Source organism: Bombina bombina, chromosome 7 (genome assembly GCF_027579735.1).
Source record: "Bombina bombina isolate aBomBom1 chromosome 7, aBomBom1.pri, whole genome shotgun sequence".
In the NCBI taxonomy this organism is placed as follows: Eukaryota; Metazoa; Chordata; class Amphibia; order Anura; family Bombinatoridae; genus Bombina; species Bombina bombina.
Window position 1 is genome coordinate 601,027,653 of NC_069505.1, and position 24,870 is coordinate 601,052,522.

At 37.6% G+C, this 24,870-nt stretch overlaps 1 protein-coding gene across 1 annotated transcript; it reads right to left on the minus strand.

Annotated features, from left to right (window-relative positions):
* Positions 1-489: 489 nt before the first annotated feature.
* Positions 490-23,535, minus strand: LOC128636669 (olfactory receptor 1-like). The gene is made up of 3 exons (XM_053689660.1): positions 23,464-23,535; positions 15,601-15,679; positions 490-1,430 (listed from the first exon to the last, which is right to left on the minus strand). The coding sequence occupies exons 1-3, from the start codon at positions 23,533-23,535 to the stop codon at positions 490-492; spliced, it is 1,092 nt and encodes a 363-aa protein (XP_053545635.1).
* Between the last annotated feature and the right edge of the window lie 1,335 nt (positions 23,536-24,870).

The following is a 24,870-nucleotide window of genomic DNA, read 5'->3' on the forward strand; positions in this document are numbered from 1 at the left end:
TCCTAAGAGCTTTTTCTGTCTTTTCTGTGATCCATTCATCCTCACTAAGAGCTTGTCCTGTTTCTGAGTTTTTATCCTGACTTGTACCTGACTTCAGTTTCTGTCAAGTCAAGTTCCTCTTCCAAGATTCATTTCAAAGTATGAGATTGCCAAATTATTTGTATACGAGATTGCTTAGTCCTGTTCTACTTCCAAGGTTCTGATTACAAGGTTGCAAATCCTGTAGTTGTTTATCTGGTCCATTTCCATATATGATATTGACTTTATCTTTGGTTCATTCAAATTAATGCCTTTCCATTTGTTTCCGTACATACATATGCCAGTAATAGCAGACCAGAATACATACCATTACAATTATAAAACACAGTCAATATTACCTTTATTATATAACAGATGTATTTAATATAACAAAAGATCCATGCTATAGTGTTTTCTTAATATATGAGGATAGAGTATTACATGTAAACAGCACATTTTATAATTGATCCTTTATTTAAGTTTTTTAAATAAACTTTTGATGGCTCTTAAAACATCTTTATTTCTTAAGCTATACACTAGTGGATTTACCATGGGAACCACTCCGATGTAAAGCATGGATAGCAGTTTTTCTATTTCCATTGAGTTTTTTGATTTGGTTTTCAAGTTTAATGTCAAAGATGTTCCATAGAAAAGTATAACAACTGTGAGATGGGAAGAACAGCTGGAGAAGGTCTTGCTTCTTCCCTTTGATGATTTGATTTTTAAAATGGTAGATATGATAAAAATATAGGAGGTCAGTATAAGAAAAAATGGAGACCAACCTAGTACTATGGCTTCAACAAAAATAAATATGATCATATATGTGATGTCACTGCATGAGAGCTTCAGGATTATTGTTACATCACAAAAGAAATGGTTGATTTGGTTATCACAGAATGATAAATTAGATACCAATAAAGAGAAAATGATTGCATTTAGGAAACCAAAACACCAAGAAACGGCGATTAGTAGGGCACACAACTTTCTGTTCATGATGAGAGCATAGTGCAAAGGGGAACAAATAGCTAGATAGCGGTCGTAAGCCATGAAGGTCAGCAGAAAAAACTCGGTATCAATACAGCATACAAACAGAAATATCTGTGCAATACAACCTGAAAAAGAAATACTGGTTTTACCTGAGATGGTGATGTCCAACAGCTTTGGCAAAAGCGTAGAGACGTACAGACAATCCTGAACAGCCAGATTACACAGAAAGACATACATAGGCGTGTGCAGGTGGGACACCAGACATACAAGTGTGACAATAAGCAGGTTTCCCAGTACAGACATTAGATACATGAGTAAAATCCCAATGAAAACCAATAGCTGCTCTTTTTCAGAGATCAAAAATGCCTTTAGATGGAACTCTCTTGTTGATGTGATGTTTTTTATAGTTTCACTAGGAATGTTTCCTTGGAAAGTAAAATATATTGAAAAATAATATTTTTTTCACATTGCTATAGTAGAAAGTCATATATCTGTCATGCATAGAAAAACTCTATAAAGATACAATTTTATATATATATATATATATATATATATATATATATACAAAACACGGAAGGGAACTGCACTCTCATACCGTACCGGGTACACATCCCATGACCCTGCAACATGCTCAGCCCTGGGTGCCACTGGCACTCACAGGAAGCTGTGCTGTCCCCAGAGCCACAGGCAGTTAACCCCAGACAGGTCTGGGTGCAAGAACCATAGGGAAAATTACAAAACAAATTAATACAACACACAGAGAAAACCCAGCACTCACTTAAAAGCTCTCAGCTAAGATTTAAAAGCAAAAATGGAAAGGTTAGTTACCGCATCTGGCCAAATGGGACAAGCCCAGGTACCTCGTCAAGGTCCTTTCCAATACCTGGGACCCTAAAACAGCCACACAATGCAAGCTCTCAAATCCAAACAAACTGGGAACAAGGGAAGGGTGCACAGGCATATGTAATCACCCTAGACATATTCAAAACACGGAAGGGAACTGCACTCTCATACCGTACTGGGTACACATCCCATGACCCTGCAACATGCTCAGCCCTGGGTGCCACTGGCACTCACAGGAAGCTGTGCTGTCCCCAGAGCCACAGGCAGTTAACCCCAGATGAGGTACCTGGGCTTGTCCCATTTGGCCAGATGCGGTAACTAACCTTTCCATTTTTGCTTTTAAATCTTAGCTGAGAGCTTGTGAGTGCTGGGTTTTCTCTGTGTGTTGTATTAATTTGTTTTGTAATTTTCCCTATGGTTCTTGCACCCAGACCTGTCTGGGGTTAACTGCCTGTGGCTCTGGGGACAGCACAGCTTCCTGTGAGTGCCAGTGGCACCCAGGGCTGAGCATGTTGCAGGGTCATGGATGTGTACCCAGTACGGTATGAGAGTGCAGTTCCCTTCCGTGTTTGTGAAACAGGAAATATATTTTTCTGCACTGGTCTGTGGTATAGAAGGTCACTGCAGGTAGTGACACAGCCAACAAGCATAAGAACAATTCATTTTCTGTGACAAAAACAACAAAACAAACCAAAGCTAGATCACGAGTGGCGCCTTAACAGTTATGCGCGAGCAATATCGGGTTAAGAAAATGTGCCCTATCTGGTTTGTTAAAATCTATCATTGGATTATTATCAGCTTGTTAAAGGCAGATAAACCATTTTGAAACAATTACCATCAGCCATTTTCATTGTATATCAGAACTGAGTGCTTAGCACCGTAAAAAAACGTAATATTAGGGATGTGCATTTGTTTGCGTGCAAGTGATATTGGGTTTTCGCATTCATTTGTGTGCAGGTTAAATTGCACTTGTGTTGAAAATAAATGCGATCGCCTGAGTGCAATTTAAGTTAATGAAATGTCATATATATACAGGGAGTGCAGAATTATTAGGCAAGTTGTATTTTTGAGGATTCATTTTATTATTGAACAACAACCATGTTCTCAATGAACCCAAAAAACTCATTAATATCAAAGCTGAATATTTTTGGAAGTAGTTTTTAGTTTGTTTTTAGTTTTAGCTATTTTAGGGGGATATCTGTGTGTGCAGGTGACTATTACTGTGCATAATTATTAGGCAACTTAACAAAAAACAAATATATACCCATTTCAATTATTTATTTTTACCAGTGAAACCAATATAACATCTCAACATTCACAAATATACATTTCTGACATTCAAAAACAAAACAAAAACAAATCAGTGACCAATATAGCCACCTTTCTTTGCAAGGACACTCAAAAGCCTGCCATCCATGGATTCTGTCAGTGTTTTGATCTGTTCACCATCAACATTGCGTGCAGCAGCAACCACAGCCTCCCAGACACTGTTCAGAGAGGTGTACTGTTTTCCCTCCTTGTAAATCTCACATTTGATGATGGACCACAGGTTCTCAATGGGGTTCAGATCAGGTGAACAAGGAGGCCATGTCATTAGATTTTCTTCTTTTATACCCTTTCTTGCCAGCCACGCTGTGGAGTACTTGGACGCGTGTGATGGAGCATTGTCCTGCATGAAAATCATGTTTTTCTTGAAGGATGCAGACTTCTTCCTGTACCACTGCTTGAAGAAGGTGTCTTCCAGAAACTGGCAGTAGGACTGGGAGTTGAGCTTGACTCCATCCTCAACCCGAAAAGGCCCCACAAGCTCATCTTTGATGATACCAGCCCAAACCAGTACTCCACCTCCACCTTGCTGGCGTCTGAGTCGGACTGGAGCTCTCTGCCCTTTACCAATCCAGCCACGGGCCCATCCATCTGGCCCATCAAGACTCACTCTCATTTCATCAGTCCATAAAACCTTAGAAAAATCAGTCTTGAGATATTTCTTGGCCCAGTCTTGACGTTTCAGCTTGTGTGTCTTGTTCAGTGGTGGTCGTCTTTCAGCCTTTCTTACCTTGGCCATGTCTCTGAGTATTGCACACCTTGTGCTTTTGGGCACTCCAGTGATGTTGCAGCTCTGAAATATGGCCAAACTGGTGGCAAGTGGCATCTTGGCAGCTGCACGCTTGACTTTTCTCAGTTCATGGGCAGTTATTTTGCGCCTTGGTTTTTCCACACGCTTCTTGCGACCCTGTTGACTATTTTGAATGAAACGCTTGATTGTTCGATGATCACGCTTCAGAAGCTTTGCAATTTTAAGAGTGCTGCATCCCTCTGCAAGATATCTCACTATTTTTGACTTTTCTGAGCCTGTCAAGTCCTTCTTTTGACCCATTTTGCCAAAGGAAAGGAAGTTGCCTAATAATTATGCACACCTGATATAGGGTGTTGATGTCATTAGACCACACCCCTTCTCATTACAGAGATGCACATCACCTAATATGCTTAATTGGTAGTAGGCTTTCGAGCCTATACAGCTTGGAGTAAGACAACATGCATAAAGAGGATGATGTGGTCAAAATACTCATTTGCCTAATAATTCTGCACTCCCTGTATATATATATATATATATATATATATATATATATATATATATTCAACAGAGGTATGTGCGCAACAATGCACAGGTACACAAAAATGGCAAGGTGATGGAAAATGAAACTTTATATCAGGAGTAGGAGTTTCGTCCCTCCACGCCAAAAAACCCCACCGTCATACCCAGTGGTTTTCTCAAAACCCACAGGTACGTATAGACAGTAGTATAGATAAGAAAATAGAATGAACTCCAATAAAGAGGTGCAATCAATATTTGCATAAGAATACCATGCACAGCCTTAATGTAAGAATGAAAAAGTAAAACATATTGGTATGCATTTAAAAGGACAACTCACGGAGTAGCGGTAAAGCTGATGACGTCATTTGAAGCGCTTTGCGCGAATCTCACGCTTTCTCAAAGATAGATTGGGACAGGTGTTCCCTACCTAAAGTAGCCACAACAGTCTGTCTCCAATCTTGACGTATATTCTTTAGGGTGTAAGTGCAATCCAGACTGCCCTTTCTGAGCTTATAGATGTAGATTAACTATTTTGTCTCGTCTGGTGTGCAAAAACGTCAGAAAGATTTCAGAAACACAATACAAAGAACATACCTCAAGGGGCACCAACATAGTGTAATATGTAAAAGGAAAAGTGAAATAAGACTGTGTAAAATATACTACTCACAAGGAGAGTTGCACCTTAAGCCAATAAGGTGCTAACAGGCAGGCTGACCTTCAAACCAGCAGTCAGTACACTGTGGGTCTCGACCGTGAGACCCGTGGAATATGGATGAGAGCGTCAAAGGTAACAGCGTGGATCCTCACGAACAAACAACCAGGTGTGTGCTCCGGAGGCTGATGAAACGGTCCTGTGCTGACCGAGAAACGCGTTGCAAAATCAATAAAAACCCTTTTTTTTAAACCACGACCCGGTTTTACGTGGTAGTTTTATTCCATTTTCTGTTTGGGACTTTCTCCAAAGAATAAGAACCTTGTTTGCTGACATAGCAAGCTTTCCATACACAGACCGCTGTCCGAGATCAGCCTTTGGGAGATTACTCCAGCCTCCGGAGCACACACCTGGTTGTTTGTTCGTGAGGATCCATGCTGTTACCTTTGACGCTCTCATCCATATTCCACGGGTCTCACGGTCGAGACCCACAGCATACTGACTGCTGGTTTGAAGGTCAGCCTGCCTGTTAGCACCTTATTGGCTTAAGGTGCAACTCTCCTTGTGAGTAGTATATTTTACACAGTCTTATTTCACTTTTCCTTTTACATATTACACTATGTTGGTGCCCCTTGTTTTTTCTTTATCCTAGACACTAAACCCATCACATCGTGGAGCTTGCCAAGCACTCAAGCACTTTCAACACATTTTGTGATTTGATTTGGACGATTTGATTTGGACATTTTCTGGTTTGCAATGAACTTTCTTTTTTGAATCAAATTATAATTTTGTGTTACACTTTCTCAATTTAACTTTTTTGGGGTAGTTTTTACTCACAAGAGTTAGAATTTATTACTAACTTTACACACTCTTATTCCTCTGAGAATCCCCCATCACCCACTGTATGAATTTTATTAATTTGTTTAATTAATCTGTTGGTTTATCACTATATATATTAATCTTTGACATTTTAATCACATATCAAATACGCCATAGCGAAAGTTTACAAGCGTGAACTTACAACTTTTAAGAGTTCTTCAGTCCAAGAGTGTCTATCATCTAGCTCACCCATTGTTCAAGAAAGCTCAATATATATATATTTTTTTAGCTATTTCATTGTTTTAGTACGCGCATCCTCTTAGTTTTTCCTTCGGGAATCACTTTTTTACTAATTGTTTGTTAACTTGTTTATGTGCACTTGAAAAACAAAAAACATAAAAGGTCTTGTAATACATACAAAGAATCGAATATATATATATTGTCACCCAATATAGTAGTCAGTTTGGAGAAATCCAGAACATTATAAAAAACAATCTTGGCATCCTATCCTACCCCCAATGTAAACAAATTTTAAAGGAATGTATAAAATTTGTCTCAAGAAAACCACCCACTATTGGGAGTAAAGTCATCAAATATGTATACAATAATGAAACTATATGCAGTGAAAACTGGCTAACAAGAAAGGGATTCTTTAGATGTGGAAGGCATTGTAATGCATCATTGGTTCTGAGGCTAACTCAACATCAACAAATTTTTCCCACCGTATCAAATACAGGTTGGACTGTTGTTCACAATATGTTGTGTACCTCATAACCTGTGGGGTATGCGGCAAACAGTACATAGGCTCCACCAGTCGTAATCTGAAGGATAGTATTTGTGAACACCTCACCTCCATTGACAGGGATCCGCCAAAAAAACCCTGTTGGCAAACACTTCTTCTATCACAAGGAAAAGAAAAAAAACACTTCTCTTTCAGGCTATTGATTTTTTCCCAGCTTACAAGAGAGGGGGAGATAGATATAAACAACTCCTAGATAGAGAAGTTCAATGGATCTTCAAATTTGGAACAAAAGAACCCCATCGTATAAATTCCAGATGGGATATAGATCTATATCAGGTTCGTTAAACAACTTCCTCTTTTGTTTCCTATATATAGGAGTATAAAAATTAACAATTAAACTCATGCATTTTTAGGGTTTCTTGGGTTAAAATGACCTATAATTTTTTATGATTGATTAGAATGAGATTTTGTGAGGGGCATTTGATGATTTGTTAATATGTAAGTGTCATGGGGGAAACCAGACTTGAAGTCCCTGCCCAATATCCCTATAGGGATATGGCTGCACCTCACTGATGAGGCCCAAAGAAGGCCAAACTTTTGTTTAGGGTTGCTATGTTCCTTGTTCAGTGGAGGATTGTTTGGTATTTCAGGGATGCACTGACCTGTATAGGCAGGGCCTCCTTCTGTAAAAGCCCAGTTGGGCAAAAAGAGGCTGTGCCATTATTTGTTTTTCTAAAATAAAAAAAGGCTGTCCTAAGCGGCCAATTTGCAAGAGAACAAGCTATTGAGCTATTGTTTATTCCAGGTTGAGAGCTTCTACTTGTTGCTACTATGTATCTGATGGCTTAACATGGTCAGATGACATCCAACGTGACAAAAAAATGGTTTAATAAATGAGGCGAGATGCTATGGTTTTTAAATACTATAATAAACCAATCCATCTAAAAACTTAACTGAGACAAATGGAACCTAGTTACATAGTAATATAGGTTGAAAAAAGACTTAAGTCCATCAAGTTCACACTTGAAGCAATTTACAATTGTTCCGCAAAAGGAAAAAATCAATGAGTAAGTATCAATGAGATTTCTCTTTGGATTAACAAGCTACTATATTGCCAATATTAATTGTTATATCCCAGTAAATGCTGATTTGCTGAAAAAGGCATCTAGTTTTTTGTTTTTTTAATGCATCTATTGAATTTGCTACAACCACCTCATTAGACAGAAAATTCTATATCCGTATTGTTCTTACAATAACCTCTTACACTTCTGTAGGTGATATTTCTGTTCTTCAAGTCACAATGGATGACGTCTTGTCGTTTGTACAGTCATATTGATGAACAGCTCAGCTGATAATTGCTGGATCCACAGAAAGTGTCTATATAAAAAATATTGTGCACATTTTGATAATGGAAGTAAAGTAAAAAGTATTTTTTTATAAAATTGCATGCTCTATCCGAATCAGGAAAATTTACTTTTTACTTTAGGGTCCCTTTAACATCACTCAAGCACAATCATTAGGCCTTCTATTTTTGTGCTTATATTAAGTCTAAAGTTATTTTTTATTGCTCAATAGACTAGGGCTCAATAACATCTGCAAGTTGGATAGTGCTGGTGTAGTAAATCCCTTACATGATAGACTACTATGGGAGCACACAGTAGTTCTATGCTATACTATTAATAAAATATGGTTTATTTCAGGTCTCAAAAAGCACTTAATTTTCAATTGATTTGAAGCACTACTTCTTGAGTACATGGTATAGATGCTCTTCCAAGTCAATATCATAATCGGAAATGGACAAGGGAAGCAACTACAGGACTTTGCAACTTTGTAGTCCGAACCTTGGAAGTAGAACAGGACTAAGCAATCTCATATACAAATAATTTGGCAATCTCATACGCCTAGATTACGAGTCTTGCGTTAGCCTTAAAAAGCAGCGTTTAGAGGTCCCAACGCTGCTTTTTAATGCCCGCTGGTATTACGAGTCTGGCAGGTACAGGTGTACCGCTCACTTTTTTTCTGCGACTCGAGCATACCGCAAATCCACTTACGTAAATTGCGTATCCTATCTTTTCAATGGGATTTTCCTAACGCCGGTATTACGAGTCTTGGAAAAAGTGAGTGGTAAACCTTTGCCTGTCAAGACTGATACCGCATTTAAAAGTCAGTAGTTAAGAGTTTTATGAGCTAACGCCGTAACATAAAACTCTTAACTAAAGTGCTAAAAAGTACACTAACACCCATAAACTACCTATTAACCCCTAAACCGAGGCCCCCCCACATCGCAAACACTATATTAAAATTTTTAACCCCTAATCTGCCTAACCAGACATCGACGCCACTTCAATAAATGTATTAACCCCTAAACCGCCGCACTCCTGCCTCGCAAACACTAGTTAAATATTATTAACCCCTAATCTGCCGTCCCTAACATCGCAGACACCTACCTACATTTATTAACCCCTAATCTGCCGACCCTAACGTCGCCACCAATATATTAAATTTATTAACCCCAAAATCTAAGTCTAACCCTAACACCCCCCTAACTTAAATATTATTTAAATAAATCAAAATAAAATTACTACAATTAAATAAATTATTCCTATTTAAAACTAAATACTTACCTATAAAATAAACCCTAAAATAGCTACAATATAACTAATAGTTACATTTGTATCTAGATTAGGGTTTATTTTTATTTTTTTACAGGCAAGTTTGTATTTATTTTAACTAGGTACAATAGTTATTAAATAGTTATTAACTATTTAATAGCTACCTAGTTAAAATAAAGACAAATATACCTGTAAAATAAAACCTAACCTAAGTTACAATTACACCTAACACTACACTATAATTAAATAAATTAACTAAATTAACTACAATTAATTACAATTAAATTAAATAAACTAAATTACGACCCCCCCCCACTAAATTACAGAAAATAATAAAATAATTAAGTTTTTTAAACTAATTACACCTAATCTAATCCCTCTAATAAAATAAAAAAGCCCCCAAAAGTAATAAAAATCCCTACCCTATACTAAATTACAAATAGCCCTTAAAAGGACTTTTTGCGGGGCATTGCCCCAAAGTAATCAGCTCTTTTACCTGTAAAAAAAAAGACAATACCCCCCCAACATTAAAACCCACCACCCACACACCCAACCCTACTCTAAAGCCACCCAATTCCCCCTTAATAAAACCTAACACTACCTCCTTGAAGATCACCCTACCTTGAGACGTCTTCACCCAACTGGGCAGAAGTGGTCCTCCAGACGGTCCGAAGTCATCATCCTATCCGGGCAGAAGAGGTCCTCCAGACGGCAAGAAGTCTTCATCCAGGCAGCATCTTCTATCTTCATCCATCCGGAGCGGAGCGGGTTCATCTTCAAGACATCCGACGCGGAGCATCCTCTTCTTTCGACGGCGACTGGAACAATGATGGGTCCTTTAAATGACGTCATTCAAGATGGCGTCCCTTCAATTCCGATTGGCTGATAGAATTCTATCCGCCAATCGGAATTAAGGTAGAAAAAATCCTATTGGCTGATCCAATCAGCCAATAGGATTGAGCTCACATTCTATTGGCTGTTCCAATCAGCCAATAGTATGCAAGCTCAATCCTATTGACTGTTCTAATCAGCCAATAGGATTGAACTTCAATCCTATTGGCTGATTGGATCAGCCAATAGGATTTTTTCTACCTTAATTCCGATTGGCTGATAGAATTCTATCAGCCAATCGGAATTGAAGGGATGCCATCTTGGAGGACGTCATTTAAAGGACCCGTCATTGTTCCAGTCGCCGTCGAAAGAAGAGGATGCTCCGCATCGGATGTCTTGAAGATGGACCCGCTGCCGACTGGATGAAGACTTCTGGCCGTCAGGAGGATCTCTTCTGCCCGGATAGGATGAAGACTTCGGACCGTCTGGAGGACCACTTCTGCCCGGTTGGGTGAAGATGTCTCAAGGTAGGGAGATCTTCAAGGGGGTAGTGTTAGGTTTTATTAAGGGGGGATTGGGTGGGTTTTAGAGTAGGGTTGGGTTTGTGGGTGGTGGGTTTTAATTTACCCCAATTTAGTATAGGGTATAGGGTAGGGATTTTTATTATTTTGGGGGGCTTTTTTATTTTATTAGGGGGATTAGATTAGGTGTAATTAGTTTAAAAAACTTGTAATTATTTTATTATTTTCTGTAATTTAGTGTTTTTTTCTCGCAATTTAGTTTATTTAATTTAATTGTAATTAATTGTAGTTAATTTAGGTAATTTATTTAATTATAGTGTAGTGTTAGGTGTAATTGTAACTTAGGTTAGGATTTATTTTACAGGTATATTTGTCTTTATTTTAACTAGGAAGTTATTAAATAGTTAATAACTATTTAATAACTATTGTACCTAGTTAAAATAAAAACAAAGTTGCCTGTAAAATAAAAATAAATCCTAAAATAGCTACAATGTAACTATTGGTTATATTGTAGCTATCTTATGGTTTATTTTATAGGTAAGTATTTAGTTTTAAATATGAATAATTTATTTAATAATAGTATTTTTATTTAGATTTATTTAAATTATATTTGTTAGGGGGGGGTAGGGTTAGGGATAGATTTAGGTTTAGGGGTTAATAACTTTATTATAGTGGCGGCGACGTTGGGGGTGGCAGATTAGGGGTTAATAATTGTAGATAGGTTGCGACGACATTGGGGGCGGCAGAATAGGGGTTAATAACTATAATGTAGGTGTCGGCGATGTTGGGGGCGACAGATTAGGGGTTCATAAGTATAATGTAGGTGGCGGCGGTGTACGGAGCGGCAGATTAGGGGTTAATAATATAATGCAGGTGTCGGCGATGTCGGGGACGGCAGATTAGGGGTTAATAAGTGTAAGATTAGGGGTGTTTAGACTCGAGGTTCATGTTAGGATGTTAGGTGTAGACATAAAAATTATTTCCCCATAGGAATCAATGGGGCTGCGTTAGGAGCTGAACGCTGCTTTTTTGCAGGTGTTAGACTTTTTTTCAGCCAAATCTGCCCCATTGATTCCTATTGGGAAATCGTGCACAAGCACGTTTTGCCAGATTACCGCTACTGTAAGCAGCGCTGGTATTGAGGTGAGATGTGGAGCTAAATTCTGCTCTACGCTCACTTTTTTGCGGCTAACGCCGGGTTTCTAAAAACCTCTAATACCAGCGTTATTGTAGGTGAGCGGTAAGGGAAAACTGTGCGTTAGCACCGCACACCATTACCGACAAAAACTCGTAATCTAGCCGATAGTTTGCAATGAATCTTGGAAGAGGAATTGGACTTGACAGAAACTGAAAGTCATTAGGAAAAAGCAAACAATTTGAAAACATGCAAAAAGGAATTGCGAGTTGTGTACTGCATTTATACGTAAAAGAACATTTCAAAAATATTTTATAATGGCAAAAAGTATAAGCATCTGTCTGAGCAACTAAATAACACAGAGGTAAAAAAATATAAAAACATTTAACAAAAAAAATCAAATGCAATAGAAATACTAAAAAGAGAGATAGACGGTTCCACATGTGCCTTATGTTAAGCCTTACTCAATGATGTTAACCAGAAAGAAAGTCTTCTCATTGACATCCCAAAAATGTATCCCTCAGAAGGTTGAAATATACCAGAAGCAAGTAAATAAATGAATGCACCATCCTGCCAATACTGGTAATTCTCATTTTCCAAATTGCTCCCTTAAAACAAATGGTAATGCATACACACACCCATAATACCATAGAATGCCTAAAATGACCAATGAAATATCAAGTTAGCTTTAGGCAAGCTATGTAATGAAATATCAAGTTAGCTTTAGGCAAGCTATGTAATGAAATATCAAGTTAGCTTTAGGCAAGCTATGTAATGAAATATCAAGTTAGCTTTAGGCAAGCTATGTAATGAAATATCAAGTTAGCTTTAGGCAAGCTATGTAATGAAATATCAAGTTAGCTTTAGGCAAGCTATGTAATGAAATATCAAGTTAGCTTTAGGCAAGCTATGTAATGAAATATCAAGTTAGCTTTAGGCAATCTATGTAATGATGTGTATAATTATATACCATTTTGTCCTCTATCTCAGAAAGGTTCTATTTTAAAATTATTTACAGTAAATACGCTGTTAAACAGTTTATTAAATATGAATATTGCATAAAAAAGATTTTTCATGTTTTCAGCTACTTGGCTGCAAAGGGCTCCAATGCACTTATGTATATGTCTATATATGTGCACATATGTATTTATGGGTTCATATAGGTATATATGTCTGTAAATCCATAAATAGATATGTACACACATATATACATATCCATACATAGAAATATATAGACATGTATCTGTATGTATCTCTATGTTAAAGACATTTGTAGTCCTTTTATTTCCTAACACCTGAGACCTCATATCTTTGAGCCTTTATAACGTTTTTATACAATATTTTTTTAAATAATTTTTTACCAGACAGTGTTGTTATGATTGTTACTATACTTTTAAATGTATTTTTTAGTCAAGGATAACAGTTAACCAGAGCCGTGAAGTCGCGCTATTCTGATGCTCATTAAATTCAGTTATGCTTAAGTGAACGCATTTACTTTCTACTCGTAATATGCGCACAACTTCCAACTCACACAAAGAGTCGCGATAAACCCATTACATGGCATTACATGTAATCTAGCCCTTAATTCCATGGATAATGCCCAGATATGCCCACTGAATGTATGCATTTTGTATTTGCATATCTATCTATCTATCTATTTATCTATCTATCTATCTATCATCTATCTGTCTATCTTCTATCTAGCTATCCATCTATCTATCTATCTGTCTGTCTGTCTGTCTGTCTGTCTGTCTATCATCTATCTATATATTTATCTGTCTATCATCTATCTATCTATCTATCTATCTATCTATCTATCTATCCAACTATCTATTTTCTATCTATATATCTATCTATCTATCTATCTATCCATCATCTATCTATCTATCTATCTATCTATCTATCTATCTATCTATCTATCTATCATCTATCTATATCTGTATCTATCTATCTATCTATCTATCTATCTATCTATCACTTATCTATCTATCTATATATCTATCTATCTGTCTGTCTGTCTATCTAGTACTAGTTTCATATTATTTGTATTACTTTTGTATACATAGTACTATCAGAGAGATAGAACAGTACTGTAATCAGGAAGGTAATAGTTGATGCATTAAATAAAGATTAGCATTTGCATTTTAGAACACAAAAACCAAACCAAAGATGTAGGCAGGGAAGACTGTGCCTTACTATCAGCAAAAAAATGTAATTTTAAATAATTGTATTTAAAAAAAAAAAAAAGAATGAAAAAGTCTGGATTTCTGAATAATTCAGTTTTTTTTATTTATTATGGATTTGAGGATTAGCACGTGTGTGTATGTATGTATATATATATATATATATATATATATATATATATATACACATATATATATATATATATATATATATATATATAATAAAAATAAAATTAATAAAAATTACAATTTTCCCTGCCAGTATCTCTCAGTCTACTCTGCCTGCGTCTTTGGTTTTCGTTAGTTATGTAAAATGCAAATACTAGTCTATAGTTATGTAAATAACACCAATTACCTTTATGATTACAGTACTGTACTATCTATCTGATAGAAATGTGTATAAAAAGTATTAATAATGATATAAAACTACCTATAGGTTGCATGTATAAGCTTAATTCTGACATGTAAACATTGCCTAGATGACATGCAATGCAAATATACAAATATTGCAAAATCCAAACTATTTCTGGTTACAAGCAGTTTGGATACAGGGTTTTGTATCTGATATTTTACCTTGGAGCAAATACAATTTAATTCCTGAGCATCCCCCGGTTGACTAAATTGTTGGAGTGGAAATATATATATATTACTGCAATATGATATACTGAACTATCCAAAAACACATAAAATATGCAAAAGGACAGGTAAAAGAATATTCTCAGTAACAGTGTTGCATAGATAATGCCCTGATATGCCTGCAGAGTATATGCATGGTGCATAGCATATATTCAAGTTAAATGTATGTTTGTGTCTGTCTATCTATCTATTAACCAATTATCTGGCTGTCTATCTATCTATCTATCTATCTATCATCTATCTATCTATCTATCTATCTATCTATCTATCTATCATCTATCTATCTATCTATCTATCATCTATCTATCTATCTATCTATCTATCTATCTATCTATCTATCAATCTATATCTATCTATCTATCATCAATATTTCTATCTATCTATCTTTTGATCAATAAACAGTATGGTTGTATATACATACACAAACACACATATACAAAATAATATATATACTGTATATATATATATAATATATATATATATATATATATATATATATATATATATATATATATATATTTCTTTTTAGACCTTAGTAAGTGTGTGTGTTTAAATAATCAATCAGTATCTACTGTATATAGATACAGTATATCTTCAGGGATGGGCATTTCTAATAGTCCCCTAGTCAACTAGACTTTAAATTTAGTTTAATACTCATCTGGACTAGAAATAATATGCACTAGTTCCAGACTAGAGAGAAATTGCAGAGAATGAATAGTAAATTAAGCTTTTCCCTATCTTTAATAATTAGTGCAATAGTCATTTTCTGTTTTTCTTTTCCTGGATTTGTATTTTTTCCCTGACTGATAAATGATACTAATATTTGTCAGGCTCAGCAGTGCACCTATATATATATAATAGTTATACTGAACTTATATCAAGTGAATACATGTATCCCAGTAACTTGATAATCTTGTCAATAAGCTAAACAGACACTGAACAGGCAGTTTTAACTATTCTGCTATACATTGCTATCTATATACGGTCCCTATCTACAGTATCTATACATTAGATATTCTTCTTACCTGGAAATCTAGTTCTGGCCATACTGACAAGTGTGAGGTTTGCTAGTGATTTTGGTGGTTTATTAATGTTTTCTTGGACCTTTAGGAAAAGATCTCAGAGGGGCAATATATTTATTCATAGAAACCTTACAGATACATCACAAAACTATTGGGATTTCTTTTTGTTTACAGTAAAGAAATATTACACATCAAGGAAAAGTACAACACAACAAAAACTTTATTTAACTAAACATCATTTAACCCCTTCAGGACCAATATGTTTACCATTCATTTTTGAACAAATGACCAGAGCTTTTTTGCTATTTTTGACAACCATGATTCTCTGCTTTTATATTTAGTGGACCCATATGTTTTATATATTATTTTTTAAAGGACAGATATATGTTGTCATTTACTATGAATAAAATGTAAATATATGCAAAAAAAAATAAACCCCCCCACAATTTTCAGAGAATGGGGCCTATTTATGAAAGGCCTGTCCGACATGATCCGATCAGCGGATCATGTCTGACAGACCTCGCTGAATGTGGAGAGCAATACGCTCTCCTAATTCAGCATTACACCAGAAGCTCTTGTGAACTGCTGGTGCAACGCGGCCCCCTGCAGATTCTCGGTCAATCGGCCGCTAGCAGGGGGATAATTTCCGGCGATGTCAAAATAAATGCATTTATTTATCCTGATTTTGGAAATAACTCACATGTGTAGGATTATCATTTATTTTTGGCACTTAAAGGTCACCTACCTCAAGAAGAACATTATTGTTTCAAAACTACAATTTTTCAAAACGTAGTATGTCAGCCTTGTAAGTGTCTAAGCTTTTACACGACCGATAATTGCTACACAAGAGTATATAGTTTTAAAAAGAAGACATCTCAGAGGTTTTACATTTGGGGTTTTTGACACATTTCATATGGTCATTTGATTAGCAATATCTGCCAGAATATGGGGTAATATTCTGTTGTTCTTGTGATTTACACACAAACTCACACGTTGCATTTTCATTGTGAATATCAAACTCCTGATATTACCACTGCAGACAAATTTCTCAATATTTATTTAGCTACATCTCCTAAGTCTGCCATTACCTGACATATAGGTTTGTCTACTTTTTGTAAAGTTATAGGGCCCAATTAGGAACCTGCCCATTTCTGTTTTAAAAGCAGGACTTTTTACAGATTAATTTCTTGGGCCCATGTTGCATTTAGATTAGTTCATTAGTCTACCAGCTCAAGATAACCCCATAATGCATAATATTTTCTGCTTTTATAAACCGCCATCTCATCACCAATTTCTTACTTTGCAGTAAATAAAAAATCTGTAGCATTTTCATTGTGAATATTGAAATTCTTATGTGTGCTACTGCAGACAAATTCCTCAATATGTGTTCAGCTACATCTCCTGAATACATGATTACCCCACATGTATAGGTTTGTTTACTTTTTGTGAAATGAGGAACCTGCCTATTTCTGTTTTCAAAGCAGGAATTTTTACAGATTAATTTCTTGGGCCCATGTTGCATTTAGAGTGGCGCAGTAGCTCAAGATACCCCCATAATGCATACTATTGGTTTGTTGATTGGCTTATGCCGTCCTCTTTCCATTACTGTCTCTGTGGGTTTTGGTGTGCATCATGGATAAAAAATCAACGTCTTTCTTGTCCGTAAATCTGAGCGCCAAAAGTTCACCGTGATGCAAAGCAGATGTGTTTCCATATTTTTGCTTGGGCGCCACCAGCAGTTGGGGAAAGTGTCAAATATAAACACATTTTTAAATAACTCAATACTTGTATAAAAATTGTCCAGTACACAACTGACAAAGCCATATTACTTCAAATTTAAATTTGAATTTACTTTATGTTGTTAAATAATAAAATCAATATACAATATGCATGGATGCTGCTTTTTATCTAAACAACAGAATTTGTTTTGAGTAAAATGTTCCTTTAAACTTTATTGGGGTTGATTTTTTATAACTTTGAAATGGCTGAACATATTTGGATGATGGTACTTTGTATATTTCCTGCTTAAAAATTCTAAATAAAATGAATAGAATAATAGAACAAGCTTCAAATGAGTATGTCTAAGTCTCTTGCAGTTGCTTATAATGCCCATCAATTCAGTTTGATAAAAAAATTCCAAGACATCACAATATATATATAATATTTAAATAAATATATATATACAGTATATATACTGTATATATATATATATATATATATATATATATATATACATACATACACACAATATATACATATAACCAAATCTGGGGTCTTAAGGAACAGCCTAATCCTTCTAAAAAAGTCTCCATGCAGGCACTCAGGATAACAATCCAGGTTTTATTAAAGTACACAAAAGGTCTCCATAAAGTTTTGGTTCCAGAAGGAACCTTTGTTAAATTGAAAACATTGGAAAGCATATGAAACATACAAAAAACCTAACCTATATAGACATCATATATATATAGAAATATAGATTTAAGAATAGAACATATTCTGCTATGTGAAGAACATTGGAATGCGAAATATTAATATTTCATGTCAGGTAAGCACACTTGAGAAAGCGCGATCGGGTTTGCGTGACTTGTTGGGTGTTAGATTTTCATTCCACTTTTCGTGCTCCATTGAAGTCGATGGGGAAATACGTTAATACAGTCTCGATATTCTAAGTTTGGCTTTTTGCGTGTGTTAAGTTGGTGCTCGGACAAAAACCTTTTACTTCCAACATAATGTAAAACGGAGCTAAATAGCGCTTCACTCGTAATCTAGTCCATAATGTTTTTAACTAGTGTAGCAAATACACTTAAACCTTTCAAGAGGTTTATCAAGAGGATGAAACATGTTGATCTGCTCACCTTTACTATACATTGTTACCTGTAAGTATTGGTAGTAGGTCAGGTACATTGAGCCATTTCCAATGCACATGAGTGGTCTCTATATGTATAATCCCTGCCCCAGGATCTACCATTCTACAGATAACTTCTCTAAATGGATCTTTGGATCCTTGCTGTAAACACAGCTCCCACACCAGTGACCTGTTTATTTCGACCCTTAAACCGGAATAGGTAGTAGGACTGAGAGGTACCGCCACATTCACTACTTGATTTGTAAACAAATACCTTGGTCCCAGTATCTACCTCAGACTGCCTATAGCCATTTGAAACATCAAGCAAATTTCACCACTCAATAATGCTCATCCGGAGCATTTTTTCCCAAGAAAAAAATCAATACTCACATTTTGTGTACTATCTACAGCCTTACTTTTACCTTGGATCCAAAGAAGGCTATTACATTCAGATACATTGCTGCACTGCGAGCCTCCAATACAGACTTTATCCTATTGGGAGTTATTATATCATCAGGTATCATATTTACCTGTTTTGAATTGTTTGTCTGTATATTGTACTCAGCTTTATCACTTGAACAGCATAACAGCACTTTGCACTTAATCAATTATTTTATTACTAGTCCTAAAGCCCGTTCACACAGGCCATTTTTTGCAGTACAGTGGTCCCACCCCTTGCGTTCTCTCCCTCCCACTCTCTTTTGCTTTCTCTCTCCCCCCCCTCTCTTTTGCGCTCTCTCTCCCCCTCTCTTTTGAGCTCTCTCTCTCCCCCCTCTCTTTTGCGCTCTCTCTTCCCCCCTCTCTTTTGCACTCTCTCTCTCCCCCCCCTCTTTTGTGCTCTCTCTCACCTTCTCTATCTCCCCTCTCTCTCTATCTCCCCTCTCTCTTTCTCTCTCTCCCCTCTCCCTAACTCCCTCTCTCTCTCCATCTCCCCTCTCTCTCCCCCCCCTCTCTCTCCCCCCTCTCTCTCTCTATCTCCCCCCTCTCTCTCTCCCCTCTCTCTCTCTCCCCTCTCTCTCTCCCCTCTCTCTCTCCCTTCTCTCTCTCTCCCCTCTCTCTCTCTCCCCTCTCTCTCTCTCTCCCCTCTCTCTCTCCCCTCTCTCTCGCTCCCCTCTCTCTCTCCCCTCTCTCTTTCTCTCTCCCCTCTCTCTTTCTCTCTCCCTCTCTCTTACTCCCTCTCTCTCTCTTTCTCTCTCCCCTCTCTCTCTCTATCTCCCCTCTCTCTCCCCTCTCTCTCTCTTTCCCCTCTCTCTCTCTCCCCTCTCTCAACCTCTCTCTCTCTCCTCTCTCTCTCTCCCCCCCTCTCTCTCTCCTCTCTCTATCTCCCCCCTCTGTATCTCTCTCTTTCCCCCCTCTCTCTCTCTCTCTCCCCTCTCTCTCTCTCCCCCCCTCTCTCTCCTCTCTCTATCTCCCCCTCTTTCTCTCTCTCCCCTCTCTCTCTCCCCTCTCTCTCTCTCTCTCTCCCCTCTCTCTCTCTCCCCCCTCTCTCTCTATCTCCCCCTCTCTTTCTCTCTCCTCTCTCTCTCTCCCCTCTCTCTCTCTCTCCCCTCTCTCTCTCTCTCCTTTCTCTCTCCCTCTCTCCCCTCTCTCTCCTCTCTCTACCCTCTCTCTCCCCTCTCTCTCTCCTCTCTCTCTCTCCCCTCTCTCTCTCTCTCTCTCTCTCTCTCTCTCTCTCTCTCCTCTCTCTCTCTCCCCTCTCTCTCTCTCCTCTCTCCCCTCTCTCCTCTCTCTCTCTCCTCTCTCTCTCTCCTCTCTCTCCCCCCTCTGTCTCTCTCTCCCCTCTCTCTCTCTCTCCTCTCTCTCTCCTCTATCTCCCCCTCTCTCTCCTCTCTCTCCCCCTCTCTCTCCCCCCCCCCCTCTCTCTCCCCCCTCTCCCCTCTCTCCCCTCTTTCTCTCCCCTCTCTCTCTCCCCACATCTCCCCTCTCTCTCTCTCTCTCTCCTCTCTCTCTCTATCTCCCCCCTCTGTCTCTCTCTCTCTCTCTCCCCTCTTTCTCTCCCCCCTCTCTCTCTCTCTCTCTCTCTCTCTCTCTCTCCCCTCTCTCTCTCTCTCTCTCTCTCTCTCTCTCTCTCTCTCCCCTCTCTATCTCCCCCCTCTCTCTTTCTCTCTCCCCTCTCTCTCTCCACATCTCCCCTCTTTCTCTCTCCCCTCTCTCCATCTCCCCTCTCTCTCTCTCTCTCTCTCTCTCTCTCTCTCTCTCTCTCTCTCTCCCCTCTCTCTCCCCCCTCTCTCTCTCCCCTGTCTCTTTCTCCCCTCTTGATCTCTCTTTCCCCCCTCTCCCCTCTTTTGAGCTGTTTGAGCTCTCTCCATGGACTTTCACGGCCCTGCCCACGTCCCCGCCCCCTTCACAGGTCTTCACTCTAGGCCACGCCCCCTTCACGCTCGGCCACTTCCCCGCACACGCTCGGCCACGCCCACTTCTTCTCACGGCAGTTGGCAGATCAGGTAGGGAATCCAAGGCCAGGTGTGTTTGTCCTCGTGCTGTCTCTACTGCGCATGACAGCTTTGGACAAACACACTTGGCCTTTTATGGTATAGGATATGCACATTATTGCTATCGCAAGTTTGTGTCGATTTTAACATTTTCTTTCGTATGTAACCTTTTTTTATATATTGTGTATTTTGATGCCTGCATCTTATATGTTATTTCTTTAAAGATCAGATTGTAATAATAAATTACATTTTACTTATTCTGTGACACGCACCATTTTTTGCTCATATATAGTGAAAGCTTAAGTATTTTCCTTTATTTCACGACACATTTTATTAACCACTTGGGTTCACATAATTGACCTTTTTTCGTATATTCCACAACATATTTTATTAACCACATGTGCTCACATAATTGATCATCATTATATTTAAACAACATATGGGTAACTAATATTAATATTACATAGTTCTCTTCTGCTTTTTAGCGCTATCCCACACCCGTCTTTTTCTCTTTTGTACTGGTTTGCAGTTAAGAGGTCTGCATGTCTGCTGGGATTAGCTATAAGAGACTAATATAGAGTGTAGTATCTTTAAAAAAAACCTTTTGTTCACCAGATAGTGTTGCATCGTACTATGACCGGTGCTTAAAAACAGACTTGCACTTTCCAGAAGCTAATACACTGAATATGGATCCCAAGGCTGCAATCCAGTAGAGAATTCAACAATCTCCTATTGTTATACCAGCATGGGAAGGATTGATCAGCACAATTTGGTAAAAAACAAATCTGAACCAGGTCAGCGTATAAAACAACTTTCCAAGGATAAAATGTTAAAACAATGCTTTATTTTCTCTTGCAACGCGATTCTTGACGATTAAACAGGTCGTTTCATCAGGCAGTAAGAGAAACGGATACAAAATAGCTTCATTAGCAACATTCAATACACTTGTGATTAAAAAAGGAATTTGTCATTTTAAAAACACCAATTGGAATACAATACATCAATCATATGTGATGAAGCTATTTTGAATCAGTTTTTCTTACACACCGGGTTTTAAGGAGAGCAGCCTTGTTTCAACTCACCCCACATCCAGAATCAAACAGATGATCATGTCCTTCGCCGGCGACTACAAATTGGATTTAACATCGCTATCGACATATACGGTTTCATTCTGATTCTAACATTTCAACACACTTTTGCAACCATCATTTGTATTACGATATATTAAATTCTGTTGCATTACCACCGAATACATGCTAGTGGTTTTCTCTGGTGTTCAAAAGTCTTTTTGAAAACTTTTTGGTGCGCCCCCATAGGATACCCCCTTTGGTTTCCCTTTCGTTGCTTGCAATACCAATGCTAATATGGGAGTATTTTTGATTTACCGTGAGTGCAGTTAGAGCTCAAAAATGTATTCCTCCACGTGTAATCTATGAAAATTCCAAACGTTGTTCCTTTCTTAAATAATTTAATACATCTGTAAACCAGAACTATTGGTTCTTAAAAATGATCCCTTTTAAATTGAAATAATTTTTTTGTTGTTATTGTTTAACTTCTGATAAATAAACTCCACAGTGCGATCGGGGTTGGGTGAAATTAGGGTGCTTTAATATGAACTGCAATAAAATGGAGAACACTCATCACTGAGGGAACAAGTGTGTAACTGAACACAATAATACAGTATATAAAACATAACAACTGTGCAGGTACAGTACAGAATTATTGTGATTAACATCCAAATGCAGAATCAACATGTGCAAAACACAATAATACAGTATATAAAGCATAACAACTGTGCAGGTACAGTACAGAATTATTGTGATTAACATCCAAATGCAGAGTCAACATGTGCTGTTTGCTGAGAACATCCTTCCCCAAAGCTGCACTAAGGAAGATGCCACATGTCCTATAATCACACTGCATTTACTTTCACTTGTCACTGGAACATTAGCTAGACCAGTTTAATCTATTACATTCCCAGTTATGCTTATAAGAATCATCTCCCTTACCTGCAATAAAATGGAGAACACTCATCACTGAGGGAACAAGGGTGTAACTGAAAGAAGGTTCCCCTCAGAAACAAGTAACTAAGTTTCCCTTCCCACTTACAGTGCAGCAGGTGCTCTGGTAAATGTGTCCTCTCTCTACAAACAGGAGTTTAGCTTAAAGTGTCAATGTGTCCTCACTAAGTGAGCCTTAACATGTTATTAGAATATTATTTTGGGGGTGTCTATTTTTACATTCTTTACACTCTCCCCCACAAACTTTTATGTCGTCCTCGACATATGCCAACCCTGTATGGTAAAACAATATGTGCTTGTTGTCTGACAACACCGTTGGGTAATCAGGAGTATGTGACAATTTCTCACTAGGCCTATTGCGCGCTATAGTACCTGGTGAGGTATTCTTGCTCGTACAGCAAGCTATTTGGTAAACCCCTTTCCTCACTTACTTGTGTAAGTTACTGTAGTCAGACTAAAGATGGTGGTAACCTAGAGTACACACTCTTACTCTGTCCCTTTACTTGATCCAACATGGTGGAAGACTAGATACACATTCACCATGTCAGTTTATAATTTCAACCAATACCTTTGGGCGAACTTTTCCCATCTTATCTAGTTCCATCATCTCAAAATTACTGCTTGCTTTACATTTGTACATCTTTAACATTTGCTCTATACATGAATAACTGTGGCATCATTTTATATGCAAACATTAGAACATTAAATCTGACATCTTTAACATTTGCTCTGTACATGAGTAATTGCGGCATAATTTTATATGCAAACATTAGAACATTAAACCTGACAGATTTACCAATGTTTAGAATCTACATCAAAACAATCTGGATCTAGATACCAATCAGGGTAGACAGGTAAAACATTTCTACACTGTATGGCTTGTACTGTTGGATCTCTGGAAACTATGCTGGGTTGACCTAAAGTATCATAAGTCAAAGTCTTTGGTTGTCTCCTTTCTCTGCTGGATTTTAGTCTTTTTAGAGCAATGGTATCTGAATAGTCCTCATTCTCATCGCTCACACTTTCAACTATCTCTGTTGAGTTTTCAGGTGATTACATTTCCTCTTCCATGTGTCCTGATGGATTTTCAGATCTCTCATCTTCAGAAGAATTTTCTGCTGTAACAATCTCTGTAAGATTTCCATTGGTCTCTAACTGATGTGGGTAGAACTTATCAGCTTCTGGATTCAGATCTGTTGTGTTTCCATCTCTGTGATCACTTTGAGATATTGGAATGAAAGTTTTCCAATGTTCCTGTTCCATCTCTGACTCACTTCCTGTCTCATCATTGAAGTTTTGTGCAGATTGTAATGCAGTATTCTTACGGTTTTCTTGGTTTCTTGCAGTAGGTCTGTCTTTTGTTTTGTGACCTGGATCTACAGGTAGATAATCACATGGCAACAACAAATTGCGATGCAGAACTTTGATTTTTCCTTTTCCAGTTTCTGGCTTAACTTCATAAACTGGGCTGTCTTTACATTTCCTTTTAAGAACAACATAGACAGTATCTTTCCAATAGGATCTTAATTTTCCAGGACCTCCTCTTTCTGTGAGGTTTCTTACAAGTACTCTACTACCAGGTATTAGTTCAGCTCCATAAATCTTCTTGTCATAGTGTGTTTTACCTCTTTCTGCACTTTTAGTAGCTCTTTCTGAAGCAACTTTGTAGGCCTCATTCATTCTTTTTGTCCAGGTGTTCACATATTCAGAAGAGGTATGATATTTTTCAGTTACTGGAGTGTCAAACATGCTATCAATGGGTAATCTTGGAGATCTTCCAAAAAGAAGGAAGAAAGGAGAATATCCTGTAGCTTCACTCTGTGTACAATTATATGCATCTACTACCTTTGCAAGTGAATTTTTCCAATCTTTCTTTGATTCGGATGACAAAGTGCGAAGCATGGATAGAAGGGTGTGATTGAATCTTTCCACTTGTCCATTACCTTCTGGGTGGTATGGAGTTGTATGAGAGTTT